Source organism: Hirundo rustica, chromosome 4 (genome assembly GCF_015227805.2).
Source record: "Hirundo rustica isolate bHirRus1 chromosome 4, bHirRus1.pri.v3, whole genome shotgun sequence".
NCBI classification, from domain to species: Eukaryota; Metazoa; Chordata; class Aves; order Passeriformes; family Hirundinidae; genus Hirundo; species Hirundo rustica.
In genome coordinates this window covers 51735902-51755059 of record NC_053453.1, presented here as the reverse complement: position 1 = coordinate 51755059, position 19158 = coordinate 51735902, and the positions used below count along the sequence as shown (strand labels likewise).

The 19158-nt window shown below is 36.2% G+C and overlaps 1 protein-coding gene across 4 annotated transcripts in view; it reads right to left on the bottom strand.

The window, feature by feature from the left end:
• CDK17 (cyclin dependent kinase 17) overlaps positions 1 to 19158 on the bottom strand; it is a 94458-nt gene that overhangs the window by 27332 nt on the left and 47968 nt on the right. For all 4 annotated transcript variants that reach the window (XM_040061437.2, XM_040061438.2, XM_058420199.1 and 1 more), the window contains 2 exons: positions 15642 to 15806; positions 9365 to 9498 (listed from right to left, as the gene is read on the bottom strand). In XM_040061437.2, the coding sequence (XP_039917371.1) occupies positions 9365 to 9498; positions 15642 to 15806 (299 nt within the window). The remainder of the gene's footprint in view (positions 1 to 9364; positions 9499 to 15641; positions 15807 to 19158) is intronic.

Sequence of the window (19158 nt, the reverse complement as noted above, 5' to 3'; positions counted from 1 at the left end):
ATGCTTGAATGTTATTGTTACTGTTTTACTGAAATCATTAAATCACAATTACTCAGTTACTATTCTGCTAAATTTGAGGAAACGGTCATCAAAGAACCTCTTCTGTTAGCAGCAATAATGAAAATACAATCCTAAGATGCATCTACAAAGGATCACTGCTAGATCTCACACCACAAATCCATGCTGATTTTCACCCAGTCTGTTGAAATACAACACAATTTAAGAAAACGTCAATTTTGAGTACTGAATCAAGGGGCTTTTTTACATTTGGGACATAATTTACCCAAATACAGTGGAAATCATTCATCAATTAAATCAAAAGGGTTTTTTCCAAATATACTAATTGAGTACCGAAAGCACTTCCAGGGATTTTATCATGCAACTGAGTCCACGGGCCATTTCAGACTCAGAAGAAATACCACTGACCACAGACAATGCATGTTCTTTTTCTCTTGCCCGACATAAACAGAGTTTGTCAGACTGGACTTTGACATGCCAGGCAAAGACAAGGAGCCAAGTGTAATCAGTGAAATATTATTATTACAAATTCTAGGGTTAAATCTCTAGTTTAGGACTCTATGTCACATTTTCCCAGCACATCTATTATCATCAATCAGCAAAGGAAGGACTTTACTGTGAGTAGCTGAAGAATGTTACTGCCAACATCTACAGCGGCTATGGCTCTCAAATAAAAATGTACAATAAATATCAATAATATAAAAATTAAAAGCAAAGAAACCAGCATTGCAAGCAAGTATCTTTGTTTTTATTTACTTTAGCACCATGAAAAACTTAAAAATGTGCTAAGCATCTTTTCAGTAGTATTTGCAACAATTAGTATTTTTGAAGGCACAAAATTAGAATTACAGGTGAACAGGTTTCTTTAAGCAGGCAAAAATATGAATTCTGAACACTTTCTTTTTCAACATACTTTTAGTGAGAATTTTCATTTCATGAATATGCTGCTTAGGCTACCAACTATCTGAAAAAAACCTGCTCTTTCACACATTTTTCAAAAGAACCACAGGCTGTTATTTTATTTACTTCATCTCTCCCATTAGTTTTAAAGAGAAAGGTTTAAATTTACATTGTGTAAACAAAGTGTTCACAAACTGCATTCCAGGAGCTTCTATTCACAACCAATGAAACCCAACCAAAACAAATACATGTGTCATAAAACCAGTTTTGAAAAATATGAGAAAGAAGAAATGAAAATCAAATGTGAGACATTAACTTTCAGCAAGTATATAAATACACGGGGAATACACAGTATAAATACACAGATTATGCCTAAAACACTTGATAAATTTATTATTATTATTATTATTGGTTTCTTGCCCTTTATTTGTTTTTTGTTTTTTGTGGTTTTTTGTTTTGTTTGGTTATTTCATTGCATCAGAAAGCTTGTCAGGAAGTGAACTTAAAAAATAAAAGGAAGATTATGAAAAATAGTAACAACCGTAAAAATATCATATCTGATTTTGTTTGCCTGCTAAATTATCACCTATCAAGACACTAATCTGTAGCATTAGCCTCAATATAAACCCTGCTGAAATTCAGGGTCCATGGCTGTTTGACTCAGCAGTAGGTGCTGGGCAGGAACAGAAGCTAGTAAAGCAAGCTCCGCCTCACTTAGTACTACACCTTCCGAATTTTTAAACATTGATTTCTGTACGTTCTCATCAGCCTCTGTAGCACAGTAGCAAGAGAAATTGCTCCGAAAGGAAAAACGTAGGTTACCAGCTTGTAAGAAAAAAGAGGCCAAGAGGAAGGAAAAAGAGAAACAGAACTCACCACTGCAAAAACACAAACTTGGACCTTTAAAACAGTTCTGTGTAATATTAATTACTAACGCTGGCATTTACATCATCAACAATGCTTTAAATACCCAAAGCTAAGTCCCACGAAAAAAGTGGCTGATTAAAAATAAACCAACTTCTTGATTACGAAAATGAGAAATTTGACCTTCCTGGAGAAAAGTGTGGCTGGAGTACAGGGTATGAAGCTGCACCCCATTACTGACTTCTCATCTGATGCATTTCTGTGATTACGAGAGATGTGCTTTACAGATGTCTGAACGCATTCAATGTGATACTAGAATACTCCTAAATGGAACTTAAAGGAAATCTAAGTCATCAAGACACAAAATCAAAAAAGCATATATTCCATCCTAATAGAAAGAACATTGCCTAGTGCAGTAACTTTTCTGAAGGAGCTTTTGCAAGTGGAATGCGAGAACTTTAGCACCAGAATGACAAAGGTTCCCAACACAAAGGCAAAAAAAGTGTTAGTTGCTGATAGCAAAGGCAGTTACCCTTTAAAAAGTCTGGTAAAAGGCATGTTAAAGTAATCTGTTATCTAAGCTGAAATTCTTTTTCTTGTTGCAGTGTCAGTGTTCTGTAGAAGAAATGAATCTGCCAATCAAATAGACGAAAAGGAGGTCCATCAGGTCCATCCATTAATAGAAACCATCCCAGTAATTTAGAACACACTTGGGTTTTTAGAAGGGGGGCTTTTGAAATCACCAAGGGTCATGGAAACACGAAAGTGGGAGTTTATAAAAATGTAACACATTTTCTAGCATAACCTTGAAAAAATGAGACAAGAGTGACTGAATGGAGATAGTACAGTGGCCACTGAAAATCAGAAGAAGTCTTGATTGTATTCAGCTTCAATTTTTTTCTGTCTGGTACTTGTATCTTCTTATAGGTGTGCTTAGATTCATAGAAGTGACAATCTGGAAAAAAGCTACCACTTTCTCAGGAGTTGGGAGAGAAGCAAATTAGACAAAACCCAGTAAATATGGCAAAGAGAGTTCTGTAGCTGCCAAGCACAAAAGGAAGGGGTAAGGAAGAAACTTTGCTCAGAGTAGGCCCCAGGTAGTAATGCCTGTATGGTATACAAGGAAGCCCCCTGGAGGGCAAGATACCTAGGGCTGAAAGCTCAGGCTATCTTATACAAAGTGAATTCCTGCTTTCAAACCTCTGCTAAGGGCAGAAGAAAATACTGCACAGGCCATGACCAAAAGCCCAGGTGACTGACAGCAGACTGCATCCAGTCTGCTGTTCAAGCACTTAAACAACTGAACACAGCTGGGAGTGCCTTACTTGCAAATGAGAATGGGGACCGACAAACCACACTCTGATCTGAAGCCTACAAACAAATTCTTAACACTTTTATCAGCTGGAACATCAATTAATTTTGTGTATTTTTCTTAGGAGAAGGTACCTGTGCCCAGGTGGACCAACAGCATGCTGAGTTACTCAGGCTGTATGTCAAGACCCCCTATGTGGTTATACCCTGGTAAAGGGTGAAGCTCACAAAAAACTTTGCATCTACATTCTTACTTTTGGAAGGTGACCGTCAAAACCACACCTCCCTACAGCATCAATTCGTAGCCTTCGTATTTCCTTCTGTTCAGCTACAAGTACTAACCCTGCAGCTAATCCTCCCAGGGGAGAACTATACCCTGTAGCAGTGTGGCAGGAGCAGTCTGATCTGGAACACGCTTCTGTCACTAATGTGACAGTCAGATGGATAAGAACTGTTTCTCAGGATAAAATATCTGGGAAACAGGCTGGTGAACAGTGGGTTATGGCCCTCTGCCAGTTCACATGCTAAGACAGCTAACAGACCTTGGACTTCTGGGAAAGGGAAACAGATGTTTCAATTTGCACAGACTGTTTCTCCTTATTTTTTATCCAGCGCAGCTCTTAATGATGCACTCACTATACAGTGCATGGGCACAGGGCCCCCAGTGAACACTTACAGCTTGTAACATGAATTTATATGAATGCATTACCTCTTTATTTATATTAATGCCATTACTTCTTTTCTAGCAAAATCAAACTGAAAATGCTTTAAGCTATAGTTCCACGATCTGGAGAAATGCTTCTCATTGCATGACGAAAGCACCTGCACTTAAAATAGAGATATATGTGTAGACATTCTTAAGCTGTATCGCTGACACTTGAAAAAATTATTCCATCCATCTATTTTGTTTGATTAACAATTTTACAGACTTAGTAAGTAATTATTAATATTAGCATGAGAATAGAAGACATTTGAATTAAAACCTAACAACTATTTGAAGCCAAACTCCTCACACAATAGATGCTCACACCTACTCTCAGTATGGTTCCTGCCTGAACAAATGGAAGGAAGGAGAAAGAAAAAGAAAAAGCCATTGCTTTACCAACAATTTGTAGCCTGTAGATTACAAGCAAAACAAACTTTATCTAGGCAACACAATGACACTGGTATTTTCTCTTTGTCTTCTAAGCACATGATAACAAGGAACAATTATTAAAATCCTCCAATCTCGAACCACAACTGCAGCATTGTCAAATTCAGAAGCAACCACATTATCATCTCCCTGTCACGCTGGCCTCATTTACAACTGATGGGGAGATGGGGTGGGCAGTATGACAGATGGAAAGCTGGTATTTCCATGGCTGCTACTGTGCATGGAAAGTTTTCACCCCAGCAGACTTTTCATTGCAGAGCAGGATTCTTTCTCATTGCACTATCACCACTTCATAATTAAAATGTTTCATATTTAGGTTACATTGCTGAATGATTATTTTCTATCTAAAGCAGGACAATTTAAGGCTATGAAAGTTCAGCTTTCTATTGCTATGTAGATTCTGCTATAACAAACACATTTTTCATTTTCTCTCTCCACTGTCTATTTTGTATTTCTCTATATGAAAATTTTAGAAAAATCAAGTTTTATTTCCCAACAGAATCTTTCATACATTCTGCAGCAGAAAATACAATATGTCTGCTCTTTAACAACATTTTATTTGTAGCTATGCATTATTTAAATGCAGTGGGGATGGGCACTAAAAATCAGAATGTGCAATCTAATGGACAAAGTATCTCAGTTTTTTTGTTTGTTTGTTTGTTTTGTGTTTTTTTTTTTTTTTTTGCTAGTTAGCACTTTGAATACAGTATGCATTTTTTTTAATCAAGCATCAAATAAAACCTGGTTGGGTTGCTAATTTTCAGAATTCTAGAGCAAGTTCAAGATGAGCATAAAAAATTTGGCTATATATACAAAATTCCAGTAAGTATAAAGGACCACGTCAAAGTTTCAATTTTACCTGATTAGTTACCTTCAAAATGAATTAGGACTTCTGTCAATTCAACACAAAGAGCCAAACATACATAACCAAGAAATTATGTAAAAAAATACTATAAATACAGCAAATATTGGTCAAAGTAAACACAAGAAAGGACACAGCCATAGTGTGACAGGCACATTCATCTTAGTGAGGAGAGGAGGAACAAGGAATATTTCTTTATCATGTTATCCAACTGTGTATATTTAATCAAATACATTCTACAATGGATTTCAGCTGGGGCTAATGACTTCAGCAGACTACAGCAAAAACAAGCTGTCACACATGTACTAATTTACTCCAACCTGTGATGCACAGCACATAGCTGTAACTCATCCTAGTGAGTATAGCTAACCAATGTCTAGAGACAACAGATACCCACTAGCCATCAAAATAAAACTGAAATAATAGAAACTTACTTCACAGCATAAATTGTTTCTTTCTCTTTATATAATCACATTGCTACTTGTAATGGTCTTAATTTAATAAAACCAGGCAGAAACACCAATTAATGTAGTGGTTTTAGTATTTATTCTCTTTCTGTGGGAGGGAGAGATGAGGAGAAAAAACAAAGCAGGCTTAAGCTTAAAAATGAACAAAAATAGTTCTATTAACACACACTAAAAGAAGGGGGAAAAAAACCAACCCTGATAAAAAGAAAACATGAACTAAATCAGAATGACACTTTAAAACACTCTTCTCTCCCCCTACAAACTATTAACTTTCTTATTAAACAACACAGAAAGACACAGCTTGAGATTTCCAGTCAGTTTCACTATTTAGACATAATCACTCATCACTTTAGGAGAAGAGTCTCTCTGAGGTTTTTCATGAAGACGTTTGCCACAAGACAAAATAGTCCAGTGCTCCCAATGGCACACATCTGCTGCCGCCCGGAGTTTTTGCAGACTGTGATGTTCTATCAGCAAAGCTTCTCAGTGTATCTGGGGTACTATTTACCAATACTTCTTCTAGTCTAAAATCATCTTTGTCTCAAAGGCTGAGACCTCCTTTTAACCCAGAAGCGGGGGCTTTAAAGTTCCCAAATAAATCTCAATTACATCAGTCCTTAATTTTGATTAGAATTAGCATTCTCTCCAACAACACTAAGATGCTACAAAGAACAGTCCATTTCTCCATAGTTTACCTTAGAGAAGTCTGGTTAAAAATGTCCACTTCTTCAATTCTATTCCAATATTATTAGTTCTTTCACTTCTAATCCACTGACTTCATACGGTGTCTGTTCTACGTACCCTCTGTTTTCTTTCTTCTTTCTCTCAAGGAAGAATTGTGCTTTAAAAGTTCCATGTTGCTAGAAAAGGGTTAAATCTGCCCAGGCCTGCAAGGGCTACGTGCACGCACTGGGCTGCAGGAGCTGAAGAAAATGCAAAGCTGTGCTGGTGGAGGAAGCTGGTAGATGTCCTTTTTTCCACCCCTCGGTCTCATCCAGGGTGGCTCAGCTCGGAGTTGTTATGGAGCTGCAGGCTTGCTTTCTCTGCTGCCAGCGGTGATTAAGCTGGGCCATGTTTTGGCCCCTTGTGCCGCGGTCTGAGCACATGGCCCCGCACTGCCGAGCTGCAGCCGCCCCTCTTCCCTGCCGGCAGCAGAGGAAAGGGCTCAGCCGGCCCAGGCCCTCCCTGTGCGGGCAGCGGCCCTCAGAGGCCCGGCTGAGCCCGGCCCGGCCCAGAGGGGCAGCAGGGCCCGGGCCCAACCACGATGTCACCTCATGGCTGATTCCAAAGTGAGAGAGCGACCGATCTGCAGCAGATTCGATTTAAATGTCCCCTCCAAAGTCACATTGACATTTCCCCTTGGTCAGCTAAGCTGCCAATATCCCAGCCAGCTTTTTGATAGGTCCCTGTCCCTCCCGCTACAAACCACTCTACGGTCAAGGCAGGGGAAAACATTTCTCATTTCTCTATAACCAGAAAACAAAATTGTGCCAACCCATGATACTAGTACTGAATCAGCCAGCTCCATGGCACAAATCTCACAAGGCATACAGGAACAACTCTTTACAAGAGGAAAAAGACCTTGCTTTAGTTCCCTCAAAGGTCAAGGAAGCAAGTGATCCCATTCCAGGGAGAGCAAAATGAGTAAAACTGGGTGGACTTACATCTTGTAACTCTACTCATATGTGGATATTGTGGTTTTTAATTAGCAGTGGAGACATTAGCAATGTCTCCCTTTGCAGAGCTTTTTTCACAGAAATTAATATAGAATTAAAATCTGAGATTTCTAGCCATCTGTCAAAACTGACAGAAAATGACCCATGGGATAAATAGAAGGAGGAAAAGACAGGCAGACAATGTAATCACTTAAAGCCTTTTCACGATGGAAATGAGAAAGTTGACTGAAAAGATGATCATTAGAAAGGTATTTTAACAAAAGCGATGTGAGACTGTTGTATTTTCCTTCCTTTGGAATGCACAAACAGGTACAAGTCCAACCTAATCTGCTACAAAGTACTTCTAAAAAGTAAACTTAAGTCCACCAAAACCACCTCTCATTCTTAAAATTCAGAACTGAGACTGTTTGCACACACCAATGTGGAATCTTGCAGGAAAAGTCACTGTATCAACACTACAGTGATTTGAGGGAAACATTACAATTCTCACAGAATACACATGAATAGATGCCAAAAACCCTTTTGTTCTCTCATTGTCTGAGCAAGTCAATGAAGAAATAATGCCAATTTTGACAGTCAGAAGCAAGCATTTGGAATTTGGAGGAAAGTGAGAAAATTAGCATTGCAAAAACAAAACTTAAAAGCTTCCCAAAGATTCTTCAACAGTAATATTAGGATTGTTTTACAACTAAAGAGGCAAATGAAAAGATCCTTTTATTTGCAAAAAAAAAAAAAAAAACCCTCCTGAAAATTTTTACAGGAATTTCTTGACCTTTAATATTTCTGAGTACTTTAGTAATTTCTTTTGGAGTTCCTGAATTCCAATACAAAAGAGAATCCTTTACTGGTCCTTAGCCCTCTCTGGAAGACTTGATAGATTTCCATTTCAGTTTGTTAATTTCATTATGAATCATTAATTTCTTTGTTTCTTTCCTGTTCTAAATAGGCATTTCAAAATGGAGAAGAAACAGACAACCAACAAAAAATATCCTTTTAAACAATTACCTTGATTTTTAGTTTCTCCAGCATACATTCTGATAAGCAGGTTTTCACAGTGACTTTTTTCCCTACTTTAAGTATTCTGCATAAACCAGTAAACCCACCTTTGTTCTCCCAAGTAAATGTCAGCAAGCAAAGCTAGGAGAATAAAGTTCTTAGATCAAATAACATAGAAATTTAAGAATTTGAATACAAAACTTCCCAGGCAAGAAACTATCTAAATAATTAATATAGATAATTCACACATTTTATGAAATCATATCTGCACTATGAAGTCTTGGAATTCCAAGCATAATGCCTCACAAAAAAATTTTTGGCATGTACACCCTACAGAAACTTATCCAAATCAGTTTCCCAATCCAGTATTTGATATGACGCCTTGAATGAAGATTCAAAATCTTACAGCTATGCTTATTGCTATGTACACTACAAAGCAGCAAATAAAAAATTCTACATGCTTTTTTAACAAAGACATCATAACTGTAACTTTTATACACTCTAGAAAGAGTGAAGTGTTCTGTTTTAGTTCACCAACGGAAATGACAACAAAGCAAGCACAAGGGTGGCTAGTATTCATAATGGGAGTCATAAATAAAGGAAATTATGTGCACAGTTATTCATAAGGTACTTTTCCTCCTTTTGTTTACCATCCTGTAAAGTTCCGTTCGTGAAAAAAAAACAGGAAGAGAGGAAAAGGCTGAAGCAGTCAGGACCATCTCTGCTGCTGTAGCATTAGTTTTGCAAAGACTAGAAAACTGTGTTAAGTAAAAATTGTCTAAACCATGTATCTTCTTGAATACATTCTGTGGCTTGCACACAATGTGCCAGAAAGATATTCATATGCTACTCTTAAGAAATTCCTCCCCAAAATTCAAGTTTCAAAACATATTTAGATTTTCAAATTAACAGCTCATGAACAGTGCAAGATAACCATCGTTCTGTGTGACAAATGGAGATAAATTTACACAGTATTAAAATAATGCTCTCTGCATGAAATCTACAGCAGAATGGTTGGTTACAGTTAACTGAGAAGACAATCAGTTACAACAAACAGTGAAAGCAACCCCCAACTCTCTTGTCAATTTAAATGATCCTTATATGAAAAGTGAATTACCTCCATTGAGATTCGTCTGTGTATCCGGTTTCTGAGACAAACTCCTGTGGGAGACTGAACTTCATCAGATGACGTTCCAGAAGCTTGGTCACTTTCCCCATCCGATCCCATTTTCAAATTTTCATGAACAATATCTTAAAATAATCCAAAGAATTGAAAACAGTTAAACAGCAATGCATTAAACAGCTCTTCTGAACAGATGGAAAAGAATCATTACTGTTCATGGAGTTACACAGCAGAGTCAAAGACTCATCACAGTCATGGCAGTCTCGATACATACTTTTAATGGCTCAGTAATAACCACAAGATGAACAGGATTACTTTATAGGAATTCTATGCAAACTTATTTGAACTGCAGGAAAACTCAATTTTCCAAAACAAAAGAGAGACATTCCAATCCCAATTGTAATTCCCCAAAGCCAACTCCCCCTCCTAGCTTCAGTTCCTAAAATCCCTCAGTAACACTCCTCTTCTAGCTGCTCTTGGATATATACAACATTACCGACAATAACTAATGTTTTCAAATCAGACTACCTGATGCTGGTAACCTAAATGTATCTTCAGAAAGCTTAAAAGTCCTATCAAGAGGTACAGTAGTATTTTCAGAAATTACAAATACAGAAGCTTCAAATATAAAATCCCCTGGCATCCATGTGTGAAGTCAGGGGATGTATTGTAACATCTAAATCAAGGCCCACAACATACAAGCGCATTCAGTAGAAGACTTGATGTTTACAAGCCATTAAGTGACATTTGTGACCTTATGGAGGAATTTATCTAACTACTTGAGTTATGTGATGCAGGATCTTCATGTCAACTGAACTTGTTAATTTTTAAACAATCCTTAAGACTCATGCACATATAAGCTTAGGTATATTATATACACCTACATATATACTTTGTTTTAAAGCACCAAAGAATTTTTCAGACTTTGGAGACAAAGACTCTAGTGAACAAAAGAAAATCACAGCAATGTCATTATAGCATAAAGATCCAAACCATTTGCAAAAGGACACACAGGAAATTGGTCATACAAGAAATTCACTGTGAGTAATGCTCCATCATCAACTTCGAAATACCTGAACTGCAAAATTACTCCAGAAATTAAATACCTATACATATAAAGTAGGTGCTTCAAAAGACACTAGTTTCCCTGCTGTCTCCTGATCCTTGTTAGTAATCATTATCTTCTACAAGGTGTAAGAGAACCTGAGGAACAACTAAAAATCCCAGAACTCTATCCCTAAAAAATGCTAATATTAGCAAAACACACAGAGATCAACTCAGCCTTACCACCAACATACTTGGTAGTATTTAACATTTGTAAAGCATTACAGCAACTTTAAAAAGTCCCCCAAAACCAAAAGAGAAACTGCAAGTTTCACCACCATCAACAAGCAAGAAAACTGGATTTTTCTAAGAAAAAAAAAAGTCATTAGGGCAATGTTTCATTATAAGCACATCTTCTAAAATATTTGTCTTGCTTGGCTCACATAGAATCATGCACACTTCAAAGAAACAAATTCTTCCTCAGTACAAACAATTTCCTTTTATGGAAAACAGAATGGATATAAAAAGAAAGATTAATTTGTAAGCTATTAGCAACACATATTTTAACTCAAAATAGTGTAATTAAACACAAACTAAGCATGCATCTCACGCACAAAGAAAATTTTCCAGCAGTGATACAGATTTATTTTGGACTTCTATTAAAAATCCACACTTAATCAGAATCTTCCTGGCAAGTCAAGCTCAAATTTGGACTAAATTAAAAAAAAATAATTTAACCTCCACTCCTTATATAACAAGCAATCTTCTGATTTCAAACAAGCTGAATACTCGTCAGTGCTTCTTAAGGCATGGCAATTTGAACCATTGGAAAAGGTTTTCCGAAAGTGGCTCCTAAAGATCAGCCTTAGTTTTGAAGCTAAGCAGAAAAAAATGTGACTCTCTTTTGCTAAGTCTCTAAGAAATGTCTTATTCTCTGTAGTGACTTGACAGATATCTTTTTAAAAATCTCTAACAAACTGTGGAAAATTAATTTTAGTAATATTAAAGCATTATTGAAAACACTACTTGCAGCAAAGCTGTTATGCCAGCACTGTTATATCTGGTATAACAGCACACTCACTATATCGGTTCTTTAATAAAAACTCTCTTTTAAAATATTTTTCTGAGAGGTCATGTAATCCAGTTTAGCAATTACAGCTCTTGAGATTCTGTTAGTAAAATGAAGTGCAGCAGCTACTGACAATTGTTCCCCAATCTATTTATCCTCATGTTAGAACAAGCCCATCGGTTGGGACCCAAAGTCTATTTTCTTTATGGAAGCTAGGCAAAGGAGATTTCTCTCAGCAATATCACAAAATAAAAACAGACAAAATTAAAGTAGTACTGCATTTTAAGCCATGGTGCAATTACATAATTTCTTTTTCAGAGAAACCAGTACTTTAAATAATTATGGGATTGATACTGCCATATTTTTCCATGTTTAATTCACAAAAGCATTTGTATTATGAAATGACTAGTGAAAAAAGACGATTGGAAATGCAACACTCAGAACTACATAGAGTACCCTAGTTGACAAAGATAATTCTTCTACTAAGGAGACCACCTATGGAATAACACACAATTAAGCACTATTTCAAGAACTAGTAACACAAACCCATGTATTTGGGACAGATAATGTAGCTGCAAGGAGATTCTGTTCTTTACAAATCAGGAGTGTGAAGACAACAAGTGTCTGTACCATTCAAGACTAAAAATGTAGTATTTCAGAGGTATATAAAATGATAATTTGAATACCACTGTGATATGGTTAATTCTGGTAAGTCTGGATAAGCTACATACCCAGAACCAAGAGGGTTTATGCAGGATACTGGCCAGACCAACCAAAAATGTATCATTAAAGCACATGCATTTCCAATGGGCTAAATACCCAACTGCTCCTCTCTATAGGGGCTTGCAGATGTTTTAATTATTTTCTAAACAGATATAATTTTAAGCATTTTAAAAATAACTTGACAGCGTTATCATCTGATATAAATGCATCCTTTTGTTTCAATTAAAAAGGCATTAGTAGAGCCTTATGTTCATAATTTTAATGGCATAAACCCCAGACTAAGGCATTAACACAGACATTTGAATCATTTTACACAGGTGCACAATAATGTTTAAATAAGCAACGATGAAAACCATGCATGTATTTCCCTAATTTCCCTAAACCTTTCTATAGACAAGTTTACCTGCATGAAAGCTTGGCTTGCATAGTCTTCAGAAGCTTGAATCATTCAGTAATATATTACATTGATTTCACTGCAATACCAAGCCATTCTCTTACACAGATGTCTATTTCAATGTACTCTACATAGCTTATTAAAAATCGAGAATGGCCATGTAATGAAAAGCTAGATGTAGATGACTACAACATTACAAGGAAACTATAGAAGTACATTTAAAGGAAAAGGCTGTCCTCATTTCAGCTGTGAGGAATGCACCACAGAAAAAATTAATACAGGGAACCTACGGTGCAGCAAATGGGAACTCCTCCAAGAGAGCCATAATCAAAGTCACTGATTAGTACTGAGTCAGACTGCATGATCTTTCCACCTTATTTCAAATTATTACAAAAATAATCATGTGAATTGCATAATGGATTTCTTCCAAGGTGCACTCTTCCAAAGCTTACTTTCCTATGAAGTGGATACATTGTACAATTAATTTCAGTGATAATATAATTCAAATCGAAGAAGGCAATAGTGAGAAACTGCCTTTGCCATTACCATTACTGAACTATGAAAGCTGTACAGAAATATAATTCCTTTCAAATAATATTTATGACAATGAAACAAAACTTGGCCATAACTGTATCAACACAACTGGCAAAAGCAAGGATTAACTCCCTCCTGGCTGTTACTGCAGTTCACCAGCAGGGCCAGCTTCAGTTAGCTCTGCACATTCCAGGCGCCTCTCCAGAAGTGACAATATAAATATGGAACAAGGACAATCGGATTCATTCTGCATTCAGCCAGGTTAGGTCCAAAAAAGGTTTATTAGCTCTGGTGTCATCATGGACTGCAGCAGCTAAATGTTTCCAGAGGTACAAGACTGTAGAAGCTGTACAGATACAAGAGAACTAAAAAAAAGAATCTATCGGCTAAAACCTCTTTCAGTAGTTTCACAATCTGGTCTGAAAATCACCTCTGCTATTTAAAATCATCCTGGTAACTGAATACTAAATTTAAAAATGGCTAAGAAATTTTTTAAAAGGCACAGCTCAAAAATTTTCCCTTATACAGCATTTTACAAAACATAAAGCTAACAGAGAATTTCCAAGTCGAAATTATTTTGGGATTTTACTCATTATCACAACTGCAGAAATTCAAGTTTTGCACTCAAAAAGCAAATGAAACTCAAAAACCCTCCTGTGCTTCTCAATAAATTTTTATAGTGATAGTCTCATTCAAACACAGGCAGCATGAAGATGTACTTGTGGCAGGTCTTAATTTAATCTGATTTTCTTTAATGAAATAACCATCTTTTCCTGTCATGATTTTGTGATATTTCAAGGATCTCTTTCTGATACCACTTTTCTACCTAAGAAACAGAGGAAAAATTGTAAAGAAAAGAGGGTGGCTGAAGAAAGCAAAGCAAAGTCTCATGCAGTGTAGCATATTTGACTGTTTTGTTTCTGATGTCACTATCCCAACAGGGAAAACCTCAGCTTCCTGATGAGTAATGACCATTCTCATATAGCAGGAACAAAAGAAAGAAAGATGTGGAAAAGGAGCAAAAAGAGGAATTATGATTGCACATACTTGTACTCTTGTTTTTTATCACTAGATAACATGCACAACTGGCTTGTATTTCCATGAAATAAAGAGTTAAAAAAAGGCATTATCAAATCCAAAGCAAAAAGAGGTGTTTAACATAGACATGCAGAGCAACCAGGCCCTGTGGAATGTGTCCCTGACTATGGCAGAGAGGTTGGAACGAGATGATATTTGAGGTCCCCTTCCAACCCAATCCATTCCGTGATTCCATGATACATGTACATCTATTCCATAATACATTAAAAAAATACCAATTGTTGTTAAAGGCAACACACAAGTAAGAGAGCACAGGCATCTCTCTACCCAGAAACATCTCTGCTGCTCCTGTACTTAGTTTACATATATCAAATTTGACAAAAAATCCATAAAGACTACATATTCAGATAAACACACACTTCTCTAACTACCATTTTTGGTTTTTAAACTCTCTCTTCCTGTTGGATTCTTGGCAACTTAACTAAAACTCGGCTTGGCAAAAATGAAAAAACAAGTACTATGTACATGACTTGAGTGAAATCAGAAATTGATACAGTATTCAAACCATGCACACTAAAACCTGTTTTCGTGTGTGATAGCAACGGCTGCCAGAGTAAATTCAAAAGGATATGTCTTTTTTCAGTTGGAATGGTAACTCAAGCAGTAAAAAAGCATGTTTTTGAACATGATGAGTGGTATTACACCAGAGAAGGATATAAGTGGTTTGACTACTACCTTGAAGATTCATAGTTTAATCTTGAAGATCAGTTTATCACACTTCTAAAGGAGGGCAGGAGATTGAAAAACTAATAAAACTCTAATTAAGCTGTGACTTGCTCTCATTCTCTGGTATCAATTAATTAAGCATAATTAAAAATAACATAAAAGCAGGATAAAACATTCTTGGTGACTGAAGGCAGCAACATGACAAATTACTTGAAGAAGAAAAAATATTTCATAACTTATTTGCTTCACAGAAGCACAAATATAGCTCAAGACCACAACAAAAAGATAATTATTGCTGAGTGGCCTTAATTTGTCACCGAAAGCCGCATTTTTTTCTCTATAATAATGAGAAGTAATACAGCAGTTCTTTTAAAATTCCACATATAGGGTGATTATCCTCTATTTTTCTTTTGTAGTAACATTTATTGTACTTCTTGCCAATGCTTAACTGAGATGGATGCATGGGTTCCTTAAAGTATTAAAAAAGAATATCTTGTTACTTTTGTAACTTTTAAACTTGTAAAAAATTAATGGGTGATTTCTGTGTGTTCTTCTAATGGTTTTCTTCCTGAAAATCTTAAGAGACATTCAGTGCCTTAAGAACAAATTTCTTGAACTCCAGAAAAAATTACTCCATACTCAAGGATTTATTAAAGCATTATAGTATCTGCACCTCTTGCTATATAATACCAACATTATTTTTCACAGAAAAATTAATTGAAACAAACAGTATAGGAAATTACCTAATCTGCTCCCATTTCTGGGCATTGCCATGAAAGAGCCGAGGCTGCCCCCTATGACGCTGTGTGGTCTCCGTAAAGGGGGCTTCTTGAAAGATCCCGTGTATTGGTGGAGAAATGAGTGCATGCTGTGAGACGTTGGAGGCCTGCCATTCTTCACAATAGGCTCTACAGTTCACAAGGATCAAAATATTCATTGCCACAAGCAAGGAGGATTGTCAGGAATATGCCAGAAGGGAAAAAAAAAAAAAGAAAAAAAAGAGTTAGTGAATAGGAAATCACCAGTCTAGTAAAACTATCTTTCATGCTAACAGCAGACCACCACACTACAGTCATTCCTCTATTAACAAACAAGTATAAAACATGGCATTAAGTGTTACCCAAATTTAATTTGCTAAATCCTGCCACTCTGCTGCTGGACGAGTAAATGCCCTGAATATACAGTCTTAGAACATGGATAAAACCAGAACACTATAATTATTTTCTTCTGTCTTTACTGAACAAGGTTTCATCCTTACTTTCAAACAGGATAACTGTTAGATCAACTATGATGAGCAAATTCAACTATAAGCCTTTGAAAATATTCTCTCTCAAAACTCTTGTGGGTCACTAGTACCAAAGCCTTGCCATTGGAGAACTTTAGAAGTAAACATACATGTCATACTCTGTCCCAGAGCTGTTATGTCATAATTAAGGCTATTAACTTACAGGGGTGTCAGAAAAATTAAGCATTCAATTTTTTATTTTGGTTTTCTACTAGATTGCGCTTCAGATGATTCACAGAGAGTTTTTAAATTTTTTCAGGTTATTATCATTGCTAAGCACTTTCTAAAAGAATGAAACATAAGAAATCTTTAAATTTTATTTACAAGTGTGAGCAGAATTTGAGTCTTCATGTTCCTTCAGCAACCTGACTCCTCAAAGACTAGCCCTCAAGGATAGACATGGTACTAGAAGCAAGCTAACTCTGAAAACATGAGGGGGTTTTTTTTCCACTAAAAGAAGCAGAACAAATGTCCACTTGTATTGACTGTCATGACAGTGGACTTAGTAGAACCACCAATGAAGTCATCCATACAAGAAAATCAAGACGAAATACTCGAGAAAACAAGATCAGAGTCATCTGTCAGCTACATGCAAGCACTCTCTCTATAGCAGGAAAAAGAACAGAAGCTATGCCCAAAGAACAGTTGAGATTCAAGTAATTTTATTTTTCCATTATTTGATTGGATTCTTATTAACATTACAGATTCATGTTCGGTATTATTGAGAAGACAGAAAAGGCAGCAGCCATGCACTGAGTAACAGCAGCGCTGAGTGCTACAGAACGGAGCAGCACCCACTGGAGTCACTGCTCCCAGTGTATGCTCAGAGCTTCACTCATGCAGCCTGGGACAGGGAGCAGTCTGGGATGCTAATTCGTCACTCCACCTTATATACCCACGTGCAGTGATCCCAAGATCTTGCTTTCCCTTCCAAAAAAAGGGAGTAAGAAAAATATAGTTGGAGAACATATTTTATGGAAAGCAGAATTTCAATGGTAAAGGAAAGGAACAGCAACAAATGCCTAGCAACCTAAGGGAAACAGGATCGTGAAGGGAACACCCTCCCATCACACATATACAAAAGCCTTCTAGATACATTATCATGATTAGGCTGAAGCAGAGACAGAAGTACACAGACAGAATTACCCAAGGACAGGTCAATGACCTTAAGAAATAATTATGCAAAGAATTTTTGCATATAAACATGAATAACACAGTGAGACAAAAAAACCCAAAAAACATTAACTCAGCTGCTGCAGGGATAAAAATAAAAGTCCTGGAAAAAAAAAACCCAAAAATGTGCCGCAGGCCAAAAACAGAAAGGACATGTCAGCACTGTTACAAACCTTTGCCCGCATCCTTTCATTAGCATCCTTCATAAACAGTGTCAGAGTAGGTGAACTTGAGGAAAAATACACCATACATCTGTGTTTATGTTTGTAAAGTATGACCAGAGTCTTCAAATCTCTGTCCATGCTTATTTCTGTTCTAATAGTTTGCATCACCCTTTTGACTTAAGAGTGGTACCAGCTTCCTTGTTGCATGCCTTTAACAGCAAATTTATCCTAGTGTAACAGGCAGCAAATTCCTCATCAATTTTTAATAAAATCTATTATTACTTCCACAACACAGAACACAGGTTCACATTCAGCACAGCTACCACTTTTGATAAGTTAACATCTGCTTTTGCTTTCCAACTTTCTTGCTAATTTGATTTGAATTTGATTTATGTTTCTAGCCTAAACACCTCACACTGAGTTTATATCCAGTGTGAACAAAGAAGAGTACCTTGTATGTTAAGGCTTTTGTCTACTCATGCTAAAAGCAATCTACCTTCATGAACTGTGAAGTACGTAAAGAGGCCAGAATTTATGAATACACTGAATGGCTATGCAGGGATTTAGTTTTATGTTCATTACTAAGATGTCAGTGTGATGCATAGAGATGATTATTAAAAAATCTGGTTTTCTCATGATGCTGGTAAATTTGTATATATTTTACAATTTAAAACAAAATTCCTAAAATACCCTAACATATGCAAAGTTTAGCTTTAGAATATAAGGATAAATACATATCCCATTAATAAGTAAATTTATATAAAAATTAAAGATAAATGGCTGATAAGATCCAATTATACAGAAATAACTTCTGTCATCATAGGCAACCGTTACATTCCTTCACTATCCTAAGTACTGTACTAAACTGTGGAGCCCGTTATAAAACTTTGCAACAATAATTTAGGTCATGTAGTAGGACAGGCATAGCTACTGGCGGACAATGAAGTGACGGTTACAAAAACACTCATGTGACACGGAATTTCTAAGACAAGTATCAATACTACTTGTTTATAAATGTGGGTTTAAAACCTTGATACATGTTCATTTACAAAAAGGATGGATTGTAAGGGATATGATGGTATAACACATAGGCTTATGTTTTGGAAAGTATATTTGTTATAAACTATGCAGTGTGCATTGCTGTATGCTAGGACCTTCTAAATAAATGGTTGCATGAATTCTGCATTATGTTACTTCCTCCCTGCAAATGCAACAGTAACAGCCAAGAGCTAGAACAAATACTGAAAATGATCAAGCAAACTTGCTGGAAATTAATTTACAAGTCTATTTATTACAGTTTTCATGCATTTATGAGATACAAGAGTTAAATGAAGTGCTTTTGAAGAAAACTACTTAACTATCTCTCTCTCTAAAGACCCGTAAGTACTTTTTTTGTAGTTACAATTTAATTTAATTCGTGTCATTTTCCAGAATTATTAATACATTGAATCACTATATTTAAAGTACAACATTGCAGTTACAAGATGCAAGTTTAATCAACTGTCTGGCCTTGAATAAAATCTAAACTGTAAAAGTTATATGGCTTTACTACATATATCTATAAAGATTGCTTTTTATAATTTTATTTCTGCGACTATAGGTTTGATTTGTCTTTAATTTTTTCCCCTATATAAGACT